At 43.1% G+C, this 17,738-nt stretch overlaps 1 protein-coding gene across 4 annotated transcripts in view; it reads left to right on the top strand.

The window, feature by feature from the left end:
• The window catches only part of LOC138838405 (msx2-interacting protein-like), a 72,503-nt gene that overhangs the window by 38,638 nt on the left and 16,127 nt on the right, over positions 1-17,738 (top strand). For 3 of the 4 annotated variants that reach the window (XR_011375597.1, XM_070037870.1, XM_070037872.1), the window contains exons 4-8: positions 11,099-11,259; positions 12,451-12,651; positions 15,195-15,346; positions 16,946-17,071; positions 17,444-17,557. Coding sequence is in view for 3 of the 4 variants with exons in the window: in XM_070037870.1 (XP_069893971.1) it covers positions 11,099-11,259; positions 12,451-12,651; positions 15,195-15,346; positions 16,946-17,071; positions 17,444-17,557 (754 nt within the window). In the remaining variant the exon portion in view is untranslated. The remainder of the gene's footprint in view (positions 1-11,098; positions 11,260-12,450; positions 12,652-15,194; positions 15,347-16,945; positions 17,072-17,443; positions 17,558-17,738) is intronic. The other variant, XM_070037871.1, reaches the window with a different exon arrangement.

The raw sequence follows: 17,738 nt of genomic DNA, 5'->3' as shown, positions 1-17,738 counted from the left end.
GCAGAAAAAGCTGGAAGTGGTGCTGTGGCTCAGGTGGTAGAGCACTAGCCTTGAGCTGAAGGGCTGAGGGACAGTGTCCAGGCCCAGAGTTCAGGCACCATGACTGGCAAAAAGTAAAATAAAAAAAAAAACTTTCAAAATGTTTTTGTCTGCTAATACTTGGAATTTGTTATACACAGGATAAAGAACACAAACATTAAAAAAAAAAAACAACCCTTGTAGTTAGAAAAAAACTTAAAAAACTTGTATGTGGTTTAAAGATATAGCAGTTGGTTAGCACGTATATGGACCTGGTTTTATTTCCTTGCATCACAACAGAAGAGGGGGAACTATTTACATTTTACCTTTTATTTATTTATTTATTTTTTGGTCCAGTCGTGGGGCCTGAACTCTGGGCCTGGGCGCTGTCCCTCAGCTCTTCAGCTCAAGGCTAGCGCTCTACCACTTGAGCCAGAGCGCCACTTTCGGCTTTTTTCTTTTTTTGCTTATGTGGTGCTGAGGAATCAAACCCAGGGCCTCGAGCATGCAAGGCAAGCGCTCTACTACTGAGCCACCTTCCCAGCCCTACATTTTACCTTTTAATTCCAAATTCAAATGATGCCAGTTTGTTTTAGATCTCAGCCTCTTTAATCTAACTCTAGAAGTTGACATCTTCCTGGTCCCACCAGTAAGCTTACTTCATTTTTGTCTTAAAGTAGTTTTACAAAGGGGTTTGAATTTACCATGTCAGTTTGAGTACAATGCATCTTTTTTTTTTTTTTCCTGTTGGCCCTGGGGCTTGAACTTGGGGCCTGACTGCTGCCACTGAGCTCTTTGTTTGTTTCCCTCCCCTCCCCTCCCCTCCCTGCCCCTCCTCTCCACGCCCCTCCCCTCCCCTCTTTTTGGTCGGTGGGAGGGGCCTGAACTCAGGGCCTGGGCACTGTCCCTCAGCTCTTCAGCTCAAGGCTAGCGCTCTACCACTTGAGCCACAGCACCACTTCTGGCTTTTCTGAGTATTTGGTGCTGAGGAATTGAACCCAGGGCCTCATGAATGCAAGGCAAGTAATCTATCACTGAGCTGCCTTCCCAGCCACCTGAGCTCTTTTTGTTTAAAGTTAGTGCTCCACCACTTTTAGTTATAGTGCCACTTCCAGTTTTCTGGTGATTAATTGGAGATAAGTCTCATGGACTTTCCTGGTGGGGCTGGCTTCAAACCACAGTCCTCAGATCTAAGCCTCCCTGAGTAGCTAGGATTATAGGCATTAGCCATTGGCACCTGGCTTAATAATTTTAAGTATAATTTTATTGTTATTAAGGTATACAGAAGTGATACCATTTCATTTTAGTAATTTTTATGAAATAGTTAACCTAGAATTCTAGGCACAAGAGCAAATCCAGTGGTTCCCTATGTCCAGTTTGGTCATAGCTCCAGCCATACCAAATGAAGAGCTCAGTAATGTTTGGGTAGAGGAAGTTTATCAAACTACACAGCCTTGGGAAGAAAGTACTTTAACCCATTTGCAACCATCTTCAGGGTACAGACATAAGGTCCCCCCCCTTTGGTAGTACTGGTTCATGGCCTTTAACTCTGGACCTGGGTGCTTTCCTGAGGTTTTTTGCTCAAGGTTAGTGCTCTACCACTTTAGTCAGAGCTCTACTTCAAGCTTTTTCTGGTACTTAATTGGAGATAAGAGTCTCAAGGACTTACCTGTGGGACTGGCTTTAAACCGTGGTCCTCAGATCTCAGCCTCCTGAGTAGCACTAGGATTACTGGCTTGAGCCACCAGCACCTGGCCACACATAAGCTTTTGATTTACTAGAAAAAGGATTAGTGGCTGGGCATGAAAGCTATGCATTGTTATAGTCCCATTCACTGTGAGACCTGATTGATCATTACCTGTTATGGTTTTGGGAGAGGTTCCTGTATCTCATGTACCACTTTATCAGAGTAGTCTGGTCAGGATAAGCAAACCATTGTTGAGTGGTGTGATATCTGTCCCTGAGGCTCTGCTTTTTCCCTTTTGGACCATCCATCCTTATAAATACATTATTGATCATTGCTGTACTTCTGGGATTTCAAGGTGGTTTGCCATTCAAGGTGAATGGCTTATAGCACAGACATCCAAAAATGGAGGCAAAGATGCCTGTCCTTTCTCCTACTTTTAGTTAATGCCTAGGCTCAACTAAGGAGTCAGTGCTAATCAGAAAAAGCAACATAAGTATCTGTTATAACTATCCATTAATACCAAGAAAAGAAAAATTCTGTATTTGGATTACTGTGTGAAATTCACATTGACTTTCAAAAGAAGAGAAAGCAAAGCAATTCTGTTTGCCTGGGTTTCTCAACTATAGACACTGCTCACCTTTGAGACCAGAGAATTCTTTGTTGTGAGGACTGTCCTTTGTACTACAGGACATTAGACAAAATTCCTGGCTTCTCAAATACTAGATACTTACAAAATGCAGGCAACAACAGTTCTATTCCCAATGGGGTAGAGGATTTATAAATGAAATAAAATAGCCATCCAGACCCTGGTCTTTGTTAGACATTTTAATACCAGTGTGGCGCGGCCCACTCCCCCCCCCCCCCCCCCCCCCATTGCTTGGTCTACCTGCTGGTCTATATTAACAGCCTAAAGCCTTTTTGTCAATCAGGTCATTACTTTTTTTTTTTTTTTTTGGTCGGTCTGTCGTGGGGCTTGAACTCGGGACTTGGGCACTATCCCTGCACTCTTCACCTGAAGGCGAGCACTCTACCGCTTGAGCCATAGCACCACTTCTGGTTTTGTAGTGGTTTATTGGAGATAAGAGTCTCACAGACATTTTTTTTTTTTGGGTGGGGGGGTCCGGTCGTGGGGCCTGAACTCTGGGCCTGGGCACTGTCCCTCAGCTCTTCAGCTCAATGCTAGTGCTCTACCACTTGAGTCACAAGCCACTTTGGCGTTTTTCTTTTTGCTTATGTGGTGCTGAGGAATCAAACCCAGGGCCTCATGCATGCAAGGCAAGCGCTCTACCACTGAGCCACCTTCCCAGCCCTCTCACGGACTTGCTGCCCGGGCTGGCTTTGAATTGTGACCCTCAGATCTCAGCCTCCTGAGTAGCTAGGATTACAGGTGTGAGCCACCGGCGCCTGACTTAGGTCATACTTTTTTATGCCAGTCCTGGGGTTTGAATTCAGGGCCTAGGCACTGTTCCTGAGCTTTATTGCTCAAAGCTAGTGCTCTTACCACTTGACCTACTGGACTTTTTTGGAGGTTAATTGGAGATAAGAGTCTCATGGGCTTTCTTGCCCCCAGGCTGGATTTGAACTACTAGATCTCAGCCTCCTGAGTACCTAGGCGTGAGCCACGTCACCTGACTCAATCAGGTTATTGATGGGACTTAAAAAATTACTAATATCCTGCTGGGCGCTGGTGGCTCATGTCTGTAATCCTAGCTACTCAGGAGGCTGAGATCTGAGGATCGTGGTTCAAAGCCAGCCCAGGCAGGAGAGACCATGAGACTCTTATCTCCAATAAACCACCAGAAAACCAGAAGTGGCACTGTAGCTCAAGTTGTAGAGCGTTTGCCTTGAGCTGAAGAGCTGAGGGACAGTGTCCAGGCCCAGAGTTCAAGCCCCACGACAGACCAAAAAAAAAAAAAAAATTACTAATATCCTATGTTCTGTTTGCTACCAAGATTTTGGGGGGAGAGTATAGTGTTACTGGAGATTGAATCAAAGTCCTTGAGTATACATTTGATTCAGTGCATACCAGCATTCTATCACTGATCTGTAGCTCCATCTCAAGAATATGTATGTATCCTTGCTTGGTGCTGGTGGCTCATGCCTGTAATCCTAGTTATTGAGGAGGCTGAGGATGGAGGTTTGAAGCCAGTTTGGGCAAGAAAGTCTGTGAGACTCTTACCTCCAACAAACTACTCAGAAAAAGCCAGAAGTGGCACTGTGGTTCAAGTAGTAGAGCCCTAGCCTTGAGCACAAAGAGGCTCAGGGACAGTGCCTTGGCCCTGAGTTCAAGCCCTATGATCATTCCTCCTCAAAAAAAAAAAAATGTAAATATATCTTGAGCTTCCTGTCCTGACCTTGGGGAGTGGGAGGAAGGGCATTTGTAATCCTAGCACTTGAAAGGCTTCTACAGGAGGATCAGAAATTAAAGTGCAGCCTGGGCTGATAAGGGGAGGCACTGACACACACACACACACACACACACACACACACACACACACACACACACACACACACACACACACACACACACACACACACACACACACACACACACACACACACACACACACACACACACACACACACACACACACACACACACACACACACACACACACACACACACACACACACACTCTCTCTCTCTCTCTCTCTCTCTCTCTCTCTCTCTCTCTCTCTCTCTCCCTCTCCACACTCTCTCTCTCTCTCTCTCTCTCCACACACACACTCTCTCTCTCTCTCTCTCTCTCTCTCTCTCTCTCTCTCTCTCTCTCTCTCTCTCGTACACACACAAATCTGGTTGCTTTCATATTTGTTAATGAAAATCTTAGTCTTAGTAGTCATAATTGTAAGTTATTATTCTTAGCCAGGCACTGGTGGCTCACGGATGTGAGCCTAGCTACTCAGGAGGCTGAGATTTGAGGGTCTGAAAATAGCAGTTTGAAGCTAGCTGGCGCAGGAAAGTCTTTGAGACTCTTTGTTGTTATTGTTGTTGTTGGTCATGGGGCTTGAACTCTGGACCTGGGCACTGTCCCAGAGCTCTTCAGCTCTAGGTGAGCACTCAACCACTTCCAGCGCCACTTCCAGTTTTCTGGTGGTTAATTGGAGATAAAAGTCTCACAGACTTTGCTTTCCCTGGCTGGCTTTGAACCACTATCCTCAGATCTCAGCCTCCTGAGTAGAATTACAAGTGTTAGCCACTCGTGCCTGGCCTGAGATTCTTACCAATTAATCACCAAAAAGCTAGAAGTGGAGCTGTGGCTAAGTGCTAGCTTGAGCCAAAAAGCTCAGGGACCTGGCCCCGAGTTCAAGCCCCAGGACCAGCACACACAAAAAGTTATTCTTTTTTTTTTTTTTTTGTCGGTCGTGGGGCTTGAACTCTTGAGCCACAGCGCCACTTCCGGTTTTCTGGTAGTTTATTGGAGATAGGAGTCTCACGGTCTCTCCTGCCAGGGCTGGCTTTGAACCATGATCCTCAGATCTCAGCCTCCTGAGTAGCTAGGATTACAGGCGTGAGCCACCAGCACCCAGCAAGTTATTCTTCTAAGTAAATGTAAGAAATAATTTATCATTGTCCTATGAAATATATCTAGAAGTGTAACTAGATAATTTTTTTTTTTTTGTCGGCCGTGGGGCTTGAACTCTGGGCCTGGGCGCTGTCCCTCAGCTCTTCAGCTCAAGGCGAGCGCTCTACCACTTGAGCTACAGCGCCACTTCCGGTTTTCTGGTGGTTTATTGGAGATAGGAGTCTCACGGTCTCTCCTGCCCGGGCTGGCTTAGAACCGCGATCCTCAGATCTCAGCCTCCTGAGTAGCTAGGATTACAGGCGTGAGCCACCAGCGCCCGGCGTAACTAGATAATTTTTGTTTTGTTTTTTTCTGCTCTACCACTTGAGCCACAGCTCTACTTTGTATTACTCTCTCCTTGATAGGGCTTTCTGCACTTCCCAGGTTGGTCTCATGTGATCCCCATTTGTGATCCCCAGTGTCAACCTCTGTAGCAGCTGGGACTACAGGCAGACCAACTCCATGTGGCATAGAGTTTCTTTAAATTATGTTTCTTATAAAGTCCTTATCATTTAAAACCAACTCTTACTGGACATAGGTGGCTTAATGCCTGTATTCTTAGCTTCTTAGAAGCCTGAGATCTGAGGATCAGTTTAAAGAGCCTGGGCAGGAAAGTCCTTGAGACTTTTTTTTTTTTTTTTTTTTTTTTTGGGTCCGGTTGTAGGGCCTGAACTCTGGGCCTGGGCGCTGTCCCTTAGCTCTTGAGCTCAAGGTTAGTGCTCTACCACTTGAGCCACAGCACTACTTCCGGCTTTTTTCTTTTTTCTTATGTGGTGCTGAGGAATCGAACCCAGGGCCTCATGCATGCAAGGCAAGTGCTCTACCACTGAGCCACCTTCCCAGCCCCGTTGAGACTTTTAAAAAAATTTTTATTTATTTTTTATTGTGAAAATACTGTACAGAGGGGTTACAATTACATGGGCAAGATAGTGAGTACATTTCTTATTAAGCATTGTAGCCTCCTCTTTTGTTTCCCCTTCCCATCCCTTCCCAGCCTCTAACACCCCCCCCCCCAGACTTTTTTTTTTATTTCGTTGGTCATAAGCTTGAACTCAGGGCCTGAGTACTAGCCTTGAGTTCTGTTCAAGGCTAATGCTCTGCCCCTTGGAGCCACAGTGCCACTTACAGTTTTCAGGTGGTCTCATGGACTCAGATCTCAGCTTCCTAATAAGCGAGGATTAGGATTACAGGAGTGAGCTACTGGCACCCGGCTCTTGTGGCTTTGCTCATGCTAGTCAGGCAGTCTTCTACTAAGCTACATTCTTCAGTCCCTAGAAAGTTACCTTTTGGGGTTTGTACTCAGGTCCTTGTATTGGTACTTGCTAGTTAGGCCTGTCTACTACTGGAGCTGTCTATGACTGTCTACTATTGACTCAAGGTTTTTTATTTGCCTTACATTCATAGCTACTTAGCTCTTACTCCAAGTCTGTGTGTATGTGTGAGTGTATGCCTGCGTGCAGGTTCTGGGGCTTGTACCTAGGGCTGGGCGGTGCCCCTGAGCTTGAATCACTGCTCCACTTCTAGCTTTTTGGTGGTTAATTGGAGATAACAGTCTCATAGACTTTGATGCCTAGACTGGGTTTTGAATTATCTCAGCTTCCTTAGTAGCTGTGAGCTGCTGGAACCTAACTTTTTTTTTTTTTGGTCGGTCATGGGCCTTGAACTCTGGACCTGAGCGCTGTCCCTTAGCTCTTCAGCTTCAGCTCAAGACTAGCGCTTTACCACTTGAGCTACAGCACCACTTCTGGTTTTCTGGTGTTTTGGTTTTTTTTTTTTTTTTTTTTTTTTTTTGGGGGTCCGGTCATGGGGCCTGAACTCTGGGCCTGGGCGCTGTCCCTCAGCTCTTCAGCTCAAGGCTAGCACTCTGCCACTTGAGCAACAGCGCCACTTCTGGCTTTTTTCTTTTTGCTTATATGTGGTGCTGAGGAATCGAACCCAGGGCCTCAGGCAGGCAAGGCAAGTGCTCTACCACTGAGCCACCTTCCTAGCCCCTTTTCTGGTGGTTTATTAGAGATAAGAGTTTCAAGGACTTTCCTGCCCAGGCTGGCTTTGAACTGTGATCCTCAGATCTCAGCCTCCTGAGTAGCTAGGACTACACATGTGAGCCACTGGCAACTGGCTAGAACCTGACTTTTATCTCAAGTCTTTGTTTCCTTTGTTGGGTTGAGGATATAGCTAGAGCACTTGCCTAGCCTGCCTGAGGTTCTGGGTTAGATCCTCAGCACCAGAAAACAAAAGCAAAACAAAGTCAGCTTTAATTGTAGTTTAATTCCTTCCTTTTGGTTCTCTCTAACATAGCTTTATTTCCCTACATTTCAAAATGTAGAAAGTGAGTTTTTGTTGTTGTTGTTGTTGGTTGTGGTACTTGAACTGGGCCTGGGGGCGCTGTCCCTCAGCTCTTCAGTTCTAGGTGAGCACTCTACCACTTAATCCACAGCACCACTTCCAGTTTTCTGAGTGGTTTATTGGAGATAAGAGTCTCACAGAGTTTCCTGCCCAGGCTGGCCTTGAACCATGAACTAGGATTACAAGCAGAAAGTGAACTTTTTGGCAGTAACCTCGTAAAGTTTGCATCTTTAACATACGAGGGCTAAATTAATATGGGGGTAAATTCCTAGTTTTCTAAAAATAGCTTTAGTTTTATGTAAGAAAGAAACCACAGTATTTGTCTTTAATTTTTGAAAGAAAAACAAATAGCATCAGAGTTCTGTCCACTAAGACATGACTGATTTATCTGGATGTTTTAGTGGTTGTCTTGGATATGAAATTTGTAGTCTTAGTACAAATGACAAAAACTACCATGGGCCATTTCCTCTAGCTCATGTGGGTAAGATAGATTATTCCTGAGAGTTACTTGCTTGAGACAAGAGCTTGCCATCCTAGGGAGGAAAGTATGAAGCAACATTTCATAAAGATAGCAGTACCTGCTGTTAATCTGCTTGAAAATACTGTAAATAAACTAAAAATTGTAATAGTCTTGTACAGCCAGTACTAAGCAGAGAATTTTGTGTTTCTCACAGTTCTTAGATATATTAGACAAGATAAAAATGTATCCCTCTCAAGTTGGACTCTGGTGGCTCATGCCTGTAATCCTAGCTCCTCAGGAGGCTGAGGATCATGGTTTGAAGCCTTGGCAGGAAAGTCCCTAAGATTATTATTTTTAATTAACTACCAAAAACCTGGAAGTGGAGCTGTGGCTCAAGTGGTAGAGTGTTAGCCTTGAACAACAACAAAAACAAGCCTGAGTTCAAGCCCTAGGATCGGCGCGCACATATACACACACACAAACACACACACTCCCTCTTTTAATTTGGTTTTGTAGATAACCATTTATTCCCCCCCCCCCTTTTTTTTTTTGGTCAGTTGTGGGGCCTGAACTGTGGCCTGGGTGCCAGTTCTTCAGCTCAAGGCTAGCGCTCTACCACTTGAGCCACCGTCTCAGCTTTTTTTTTTTTAAAAACAGGCATAAGTCACACAGTGCACAGCTCTCAAGTCAATTATGTACTTTTTCATTAGAGCTTCAAACACTTAGAAACAAAATTACCTGAAAAATTATTTTGGGTATTTTATTTCCTAAAAATTAATTTACCAATGAGGTAGTCATCGTCGTCGTTGTGGTCGCTCTCCTCCTCCTCCTCCTCCTTTTCCTCTTCCTCTTCCTCCTTCTCTTCTTTCTCTTTCTTTCTCTTTCTCTTTCTCTTTCTCTTTTTCTTTTTCTCTTCCTCGCTGAACATCCTTAATGTGAGGGGGGTCAAGCATAAAATCCTAGCTACTTAGAAGGCTGGGATCAGGGAACAGTACGTAGTTTGAGGCTAGCCTGGCCATAAAAATAAAGCAAAAAGGGGTGAGGTGTGACTTATGTGGTAGAGTACTTGCTTAGCAAGCATAAGGCCCTGAGTTCAAACTTCATGCTGACAAAAAATAATTAGAAAAATCCAAAATTAGAAATGTTCAAAACATATGAAACTTTCTGAGCTTCAACATCACACTACTCTTATACTACTATAAAACTTTCATATGTAAAATTCATAAAAATACTGTACACAGTTACATGAATGTTAAGATACATATGAAATGTAAATGAATTTAAATGTTCAGACTGAAGTCCCATTCCAGAGATATCACATGAAAATCCTAGTGTTTCTGCTCGTAAGCATTTCAAATAAAGGGCCATTCAGGCTGGAGTAAGAACAGTGTCAATAATATTTTGAGTGCTTGGTGTATTCAAAACCCTATGGTAGTTGGGTGCCAGTGGCTTACATCTGTAATCTAGCTACTAAAGAGGCTGAGATCTGAGGACTACGGTTTAAACCCAGCCTGAGAGCAGGAAAGTCCTTGAGACTTTCCCCCCCTTCCCCCAGTCCTGGGGCTTGAACTCAGGGCCTGAGCACTGTCCCTGAGCCTCTTTTGATCAAGGCTAGCACTCTACCACTTGAGCAACCGCACCAATTCCAGCTTTTCCTGTTTATATGGGACTGAGGAATCGAACCCAGGGATTGATGCATGTTAGGCAAGCATTCTACCACTAAGCCACATTCCCAGTTCTCCCTGAGACTCTTATCTCCAATAAGCCACCAGAAAACTGGAAGTGGCACTGTGGCTCAAGTGGTAGAGCACTCGCCTTGAGCTGAAGACCTGAGGGACAGCCCCCAGGCTCAGAGTTCAAACCCCACAACTATATTTAGCCCTGTGGGATCAATACTGTTTTTATTATTTCTGTTTTACATCTGGGGCTGAGCCAAGATTTAAAACTAGATCTCTGGGGCTGGAGAGTTGGCTCAATGGTAGAGTGATTGCCTCGCATGCATGAGGCCCTGAGTTTGATTCCTCAATACCACATAAGCAGAAAAAAGCCTAAGTGGCCTGTGGCTCAAGTAAGTGGTAGGGCCCTAGCCTTGAGCTAAAGAGATGAGGGACAGTGTCCAGGCCCAGAGTTCAGCCCCCCCCCCTGACAAAAATAAATAAACAAAAAAAAACCCAGATCTCTGGATCTAGGTTTATAGCCATTGTTTTCTATTATTATCCTGTGAATTACATTCACTAATTTTCTCTCCATGTCTTTCTGTTGTATATCTCTTACATGTGTGCACACATATGTACACATACACATGTATACATTGAGATAGGATCCTGCCATGTAGCCCAAACTGGACTTGTTGGTCTTGAATATGTGCGTTCTCTTGCTGTTCAAGACCAGACCTCAGCTCTCACTGGGTCTTACTTCATTTGGAGAAAAAGTAGTCACTTTACTCATGGAAAACAATATTTGAGCCAGATGCCTCTGGCTCATGTCAGTAATCCTAGCTACTCAGGAGTCTGAGATCTGAGGATCACAGTTTAAAGCCAATCTCAGCAGAAAAGTCCATGAGATTCTTATCTCTAATGAAATACTCAGAAAAAGCAAGAAATGGCACTGTGGCTAGAGCACAAGTCTTGAGTACAAAGAGGCTCAGAGACAGTGCCCAGGCCCTGAATTCAAGCTCCAGGACCAGCCAAAAAACAAAACAAAAAACAATACTTGTCTTTTGGATGACATATGTTGTTGAGGAGAGAGAGAGAGAGAGCGAGAACGAGAGTGAGCGCACTCTGATTTCAGCATTTTTTTTCACTTACAGCTATGTTCTATTACTTCAGCATTCTCAGGCCAGTGTTTACTGTTGTACCACCTCTGAAGATTGAAAATGATAGGTGGAGTCAATGAAATCTCAGTCTTAAAGTTGTCTGTTAATTGCTGCTATTACTAACTTTAAGAAGTTTTCTATGTTACTCATTTTACTGTTCATTTTTGTACTCAAATTTGTGGGGTTTTGTTTTTGCCCATGTGTAGCAGTGATTCCAGCAGCAGTTCAAGTGATGACTCTCCAGCCCGATCCGTTCAGTCGGCAGCAGTCCCTGCACCCACTTCCCAGTTGCTTTCATCTCTCGAAAAAGATGAACCTCGTAAAAGTTTTGGGATCAAAGTTCAGAATCTGCCAGTACGCTCTACAGGTAAAATTTTATGTGACTTACACTCTTTTAGCTGCTATTGAGGAATGAGATAGACTTGTGTACACTATACAGTAAAAACAAGCATTCCTTTTGTGTCTTGTTAACATTTAAGATTGTTTAAGTGATGGGCTGGGAATGTGGAATAGTGGAAAGTGCTTGTCTAGCATGTATGAAACCCTGGGTTCAATTCCTCAGTACCACATAAACAGAAAAAGCCAGAAGTGGTGCTGTGGCTCAAGTGGTAGAATGCTAGAACAAAAGAAGTTTAGGGACAAGCCAGGTGCCCATGGCTTACGCCTATAATCCTAGCTACTCAGGAGGCTGAGATTGAGGATGATTCAAAGCCAGCCTGGGCAGGAAAGTCTGTGAGACTCTTATCTCTAATAAATCACTTGAAAATCGAAAGTGGCCCTGTAGCTCAAGTGGTAGAGTGCTCGCCTTGAGCTGAAGAGCCCAGGAACAACGCCCAAACCCAGAGTTCAAGCCACACAAACCACCCAAAAAAAAAAAAAAAGCTTAGCGACAGTGCCCAGTCCCTGACCTGAGTTCAAGCCCCAGGACTGGCAAAAAAGGGAAAAAACAAGTGATTATTATAAATGTAGTTTAATTTCTAGTTCGTTATCCTTGGACTATGTATGGAAATTGCATGGTAAATGGAATTTTGTGCATAATGTGTACATATACATACTTCCATATACCTACATATTAGATATGTAAACATGTTATTTACAAGTGTGTGGTATGATAGATGACATATAAAGAAAGCATGGATTGCTGGTGGCTGATGGCTCACACCTGTAATTTAGTCACTTTGGAAGCTATCAGCCCAGAAGTAATGTTTTAACAAAACTTAGAACAAATATCAAGGGAGAGTTGGGTGCTGATGGCTCTTGCTAATTCAAGCTATTCATTCAGGAGGCTGAGATCTGAGGATGGTGGTTTGAAGGTAGCCCAGGCAGGAAAGTTTGTGAGACTCTTATCTTTAATAAACTACTCTGAAAAAGCCAGAAGTAGTGCTGTGGCTCAACTGGTAGAACACGAGGCTTGACCAAAAAGGAGCTCAGGGACAGTGTTCAGGCCCAGAGTTCAAGCTCCAGGAATGCCAGAAACCAAACACCAGGCCAGAGATTTAGTTGCATATTTATTGAGTTGTATTACACTGGAAAAACTAACTTGTCTTTGGAAATTTAGATACAAGCCTTAAAGATGGCCTTTTCCATGAATTTAAGAAGTTTGGCAAGGTGACTTCAGTACAGATACATGGAACTTCAGAAGAGAGGTATGGACTGGTATTCTTTCGGCAGCAAGAGGACCAAGAAAAAGCACTAACTGCATCAAAAGGAAAGCTTTTCTTTGGAATGCAGATTGAAGTAACCGCATGGATAGGGCCAGGTAAGAGACAAGTTGAATTCCAATTACAATTTTTGTCTGCTTATGAGAGTATAGCGTTTTTATCCTGAGTATAGACACTTTGCTAGCTCTACTCATTGACATAATTCTATATCTTTGTTTTTAAAGAGTAGTATATTTATTGTTCACTTTAAAACATTATTGCGTTGGATGGGAAGGGTAGTAATTTTTCTGTTTCTATAATAGAAAAATGCTGATCTTTGTGAGTCTAAAGGTGGTACTTTAGAGGCTGGGAAGGTGGCTTAGTGGTTGAGTGCTTGCCTCCCATGCATGAGGCCCTGGGTTCCATTCCTCAGCACCACATAAGCAGAAAAAGCGGGAAGTGGTACTGTCTTTCTAGTGGTAGAGCGCTAGCCTTGAGTTGAAGAGCTGAGGGACAGCGCCCAGGCCCAGAATCCAGGCTCCATGACCACCACCACCAACAAAAAGGTGATACTTAAGACCATTTTTGGAAGCAGCTTCCTAGAAGGGTTGAATTTGTTTTATTTAGAATGACAGTAGAATCACCTTGAGTTAGGAAGCAGGTTACAGGCTAATCTGTTGTGAGGGATTCATTAGATAATTTTATTTCCATTATTACCAGCACAGATTGGATCCATTATTCTAGGTGATAGACCAGAAATATATTTCCAATACAGTTGGATCTATTAATGTAGGTGACACCGATATTTCTAGATGATCTTAAAATATGAGTAACAGAAGCTGGATTAAGTCTTACAGATAGTGCCCATTGAGTATTTTAAGGAATATTTTACTAGCTTGAAGCTGTAAGACTTAATATAAGAAGTCTCAGACTTCTTGTTTAAAAATGGACTCTGACCCTATATGAGCTAATGAAGTCAAAATTCAAAACATCCATTTGAGAGTATCTGATTTAAAGTGACATGTAAGTAAATTAATACAGATATTAAAATTCTGAAGTTACCTTGTGAATCTGATACAACACTTTTTCTTTTTTCTTTTCTTTATTTTTCTTTTTCTTTCTTTCTTTTTTTTTTTTTTTTTTTTCTTTTTGGTGCCGGTCCTGGGACTTGAACTTGGGGCCTGTTAGTTGTCTCTGAGCTCTTTTGAACTCAAGGCTACCCACAGGTACACTTCTGGCTTCAAACTCAGGCAGAATAGTTCATGAGACTCCTTCTTGCTTGATTATCACCACAGGTGTGATTAAAAAAAAACAAAACAAAAAACAAAACCATACCTACCTGGACAGAAATTGATACCCTTATCTCAAAAATGACCAGTAGAGCTGGGTACTGGTGGCTCATGCTTGTATTTCTAGCAACTCAGGAGGCTGAGATCTGTGAATCCCTGGTTCAAAGCCAACTGGGGCAGGAAAAGTCTGTGAGACTCTTATCGTCAGTTAACCAGTAAAAAGTCGGAAGTAGAACTGTGGCTTGAATGATAAGAGTGCTAGCCTTGGCATGAGAGTTGCTCAGGAATAGCACTCAGGTACAGAACCAGCACGCACACATAAAATAATTGGTAGAAAAAAGGGCTGGAGGCATGACTCAGTGGTTGAATTACTCCCTACTAAGTATGAGGCCCTGAGTTCAAACTCCAGTATTGCAAAATAAATAAATCAGTCAAAAATCAATAAAACTAAATGGGTAAGTATCATTTTCAGGCTGGGGTGTGGTTTAAATAGATACAGTGTTTCTCTAGGAAATGAAAGGCCTTGAGTTCAAGTTTAACACATTGAAATGTTATTCAATTTCAAGTTTATTTTCTTTAAAAAATTTTTAATTAGCATATATTAGTTATACAAGGGGGCTTTCATTATGACATACATACCTACAATCAATATGGAACCTGAGTATTGAACTCAGGGCCTCATGCTTGCTAGGCAAGTATGTTACCATTTGAGCCACCCTCAGACCCTTAAGTCCATTTTCTATGTTGAAATCTAGTAGGTTTCTTCAGCCTTTGTTTTCCTATTTCTCAGTTAATAAGGAAGCCATTGTGCTAATGGTGTTTACAGTTTTTCAGTTTGTGGGAGTGTTTGTTTAATCCCATTCTTTCTGAGCTCATGTTTTTGTTTTTTGGTCCGGTCGTGGGGCCTGAACTCTGGGCCTGGGCGCTGTCCCTCAGCTCTTCAGCTCAAGGCTAGCACTCTACCACTTGAGCCACAATGCCACTTCTGCTTTTTTCTTCTTATGTGGTGCTAAGGAATCGAACCCAGGGCCTCAAGCATGCAAGGCAAGCGCTCTACCACTGAGCCACCTTCCCAGCCCCTCACTTACTCTCTGAATCCAAGTTAGTGTGCTTGTGTGCTCTCTCTCACTTGTTCTCTCTCCCTCCGCCCCTCCCTCTCTTTCTCTCTCCCGCTCCCTCTCTCCTCTTCTATCTTCTATCTACTCTAGACAAGGTCTTGCAGTGTAGCCTAGGCTGACCTTTTGGCCTTGGGTACTGGGATTATAGTTGTGTGTACCATCACACCTGGTATGAGTTTGTAAGCAGATTTTACATATACGTAAGTATACCTTGCAGTTTCCTTCTCTGTTTACTCTTCCCCATGCCACTTGCAGAAACAGAAAGTGAAAATGAATTTCGCCCTTTGGATGAAAGGATAGATGAGTTTCACCCCAAAGCAACAAGGACTTTGTTCATTGGCAACCTTGAGAAGACCACCACGTACCATGACCTTCGCAACATCTTCCAGCGCTTTGGAGAAATTGTGGTATGTTGCTCTGATAACACAATTCTAGGTCTTTTTCATGAAATATAAAGCATAGGAAAGACATTTATTGCTGTAATAAATATTTTTCTCATTTGCTTTTTTTTGGTGCCAGTCCTGAAACTGACCCTGGGCTTTCCACACTCTGCTTGAGTGAAAAATGCCAAGGACTGGCGCTCAGGCCTTGAGTTCAAGCCTTAGGATGTACATATGTGTGTACATGTACACATATACACACACGAACACATGCATGCTACTGCTTGGGTAGTGTCCCTGAGCTGCTGCTGCTGCTGCTTTGTTGTTGTTGTCTGGTGAGGAAGCTGTCGCTGAGCTCTTTTGCTCAAGGCTAGTGTCCTACCACTGCTCACGCTTGCAGTTTTTGAGTGTTTACTTGGAGATAAGAGTCTCATGGATTTTTTTTTTTTTTTCCCTGCCTGGGCTGGCTTTGAACTGTGATTCTCAGCTCTCAGCCTCTTGAGTAGCTAGGATTATAGGTTCATGAGCCATCTGTGCCCGGCTAAGATTTCATGTTTTAACCCATGTTTTAAAAACATTTCTTATTTCTTTATTGGTAACATTTTTCTCAGTATGTCTTAAAAGGTCTTAATTCCTAAAGGGATTTTTTTTTTTTTTTGCCTGTTCAGGAGCTTGTACTCAGTGCCTTGACACTATCCCTGAGTTTGTACTCAGGGCTGGGCGTTATCCCTGTTTGCCCAAGACTAGCACTGTACCACTTGAGCCACAGCTTCAGGCTAGTACTCTTCCATCACTGACTTCTAGCTTTTTTAGTAGATTATTGGAGATAAGATTCTCACAGACTTTCCCATCTGGGGTGATTTGAACCATGATCCTTAGATCTCAGCTTCCTGAGTAGCTAGCATTATAGGAGTGAGCCAGTGGCACTCAGCTCCTAATAAAGGTTTCTGAAGGGAATTATTAGGATTTTTACTAATTGACTATGACTAATTTTCTTTTCCTTCCTTCCTTCCTTCCTTCCTTCCTTCCTTCCTTCCTTCCTTCCTTCCTTCCTTCCTTCCTTCCTTCCTTCCTTCCTTCCTTCCTTCCTTCCTTGCTTTCCTCCTCCTCCTCCTCCTCCTCCTTCCTTTTTTTTTTTTTTTTTTTTTGTCGGTCGTGGGGCTTGAACTCTGGGCCTGGGCACTGTCCCTGCACTCTTCAGCTCCAGGCGAGCACTCTACCACTTGAGCCACAGCACCGCTTCTGGTTTTCTAGTGGTTTATTGGAGATAAGAGTCTCATGGACTTTTCTGCCCGGGCTGGCTTTGAACCATGATCCTCATATCTCAGCCTCCTGAGTAGCTAGGATTACAGGTGTGAGCCACTGGTGCCTGGCTTGACTCTCTTTCTTAATTACCATAAATTCTCTAATTCTGGTATCATAGATTTAAGCTTGTAATTTTGAGTTGTAGTGCAGTTGCTCTTCTGCAGAAAGCTTTAGGTGGGATGGGTTTCATGGTTTGTGAACTAAGTGGTTATGGGGAACATAACTCTTTGGAGAAATAGGTACTCTGTATAGACGAGTTATTCTGGTTTTTTTCTTGTTAGCTTATTACTAAGTGATATTGATGCACTTTTTTTTTTAAAGGATATTGATATTAAGAAAGTAAATGGAGTACCTCAGTATGCATTCTTGCAATACTGTGATATCGCCAGTGTTTGCAAAGCTATTAAGAAGATGGATGGAGAATACCTTGGAAATAATCGCCTCAAGGTAAATGTATTTTTATGGTGCTGTTAAGATTTGCTTTGTTTTTAAGATCTGGAGATTTTGTGCCTTATCTGAATTTTTAAGGGTTAATAGTTTTAGATAACCACAAAGGAGATGCACTTCCTTGCATTTCATACCATCAGACTAGTGCGACTGATACATACTTAGGCAGGCAGGTGGCACTCTTGTTTCGTTTTAGTCAGGTTGTTCTCACTTAAGATGTTGATTTGGGGAGTTTAGGGTGTGGCTCAGTAAAATATGTGAGGCTCTGGGTACACACACACAGAGCTCAGTAGTACTGTGCACATTGGTAATTGATAAGATAGTTGAATAGTAATTGTAAGTCTACTAATAGATTTCTCTTTTTATATTCAGCTGGGTTTTGGAAAGAGCATGCCTACAAACTGTGTATGGCTAGATGGGCTTTCTTCAAATGTGTCAGATCAGTATTTAACACGACATTTCTGCCGATATGGGCCTGTGGTGAAGGTAGGTGGGGGGGGGGCTGTCATGTGGTCCTTATTTGCTCTGACTCCCTTGGTGTTCTTTCCTTTCAGTCACAGTTTCTAGTGCTGCCTTTTTCCTTCCATTTAGTAACTTGTGTCATATTTTGTCCATTCAGGCATTTGTGTCTGAGACTGGATTTAGAAAAGTATTTTGAAGGGCTGGA

This window comes from Dipodomys merriami, unplaced genomic scaffold (assembly GCF_024711535.1).
Source record: "Dipodomys merriami isolate MVZ:Mamm:240054 unplaced genomic scaffold, mDipMer1.0.p SCAF_28, whole genome shotgun sequence".
Taxonomy (NCBI): domain Eukaryota; kingdom Metazoa; phylum Chordata; class Mammalia; order Rodentia; family Heteromyidae; genus Dipodomys; species Dipodomys merriami.
The sequence above is the reverse complement of the archived record's forward strand: the minus strand, read 5'-3'. Positions and strand labels throughout refer to the sequence as shown.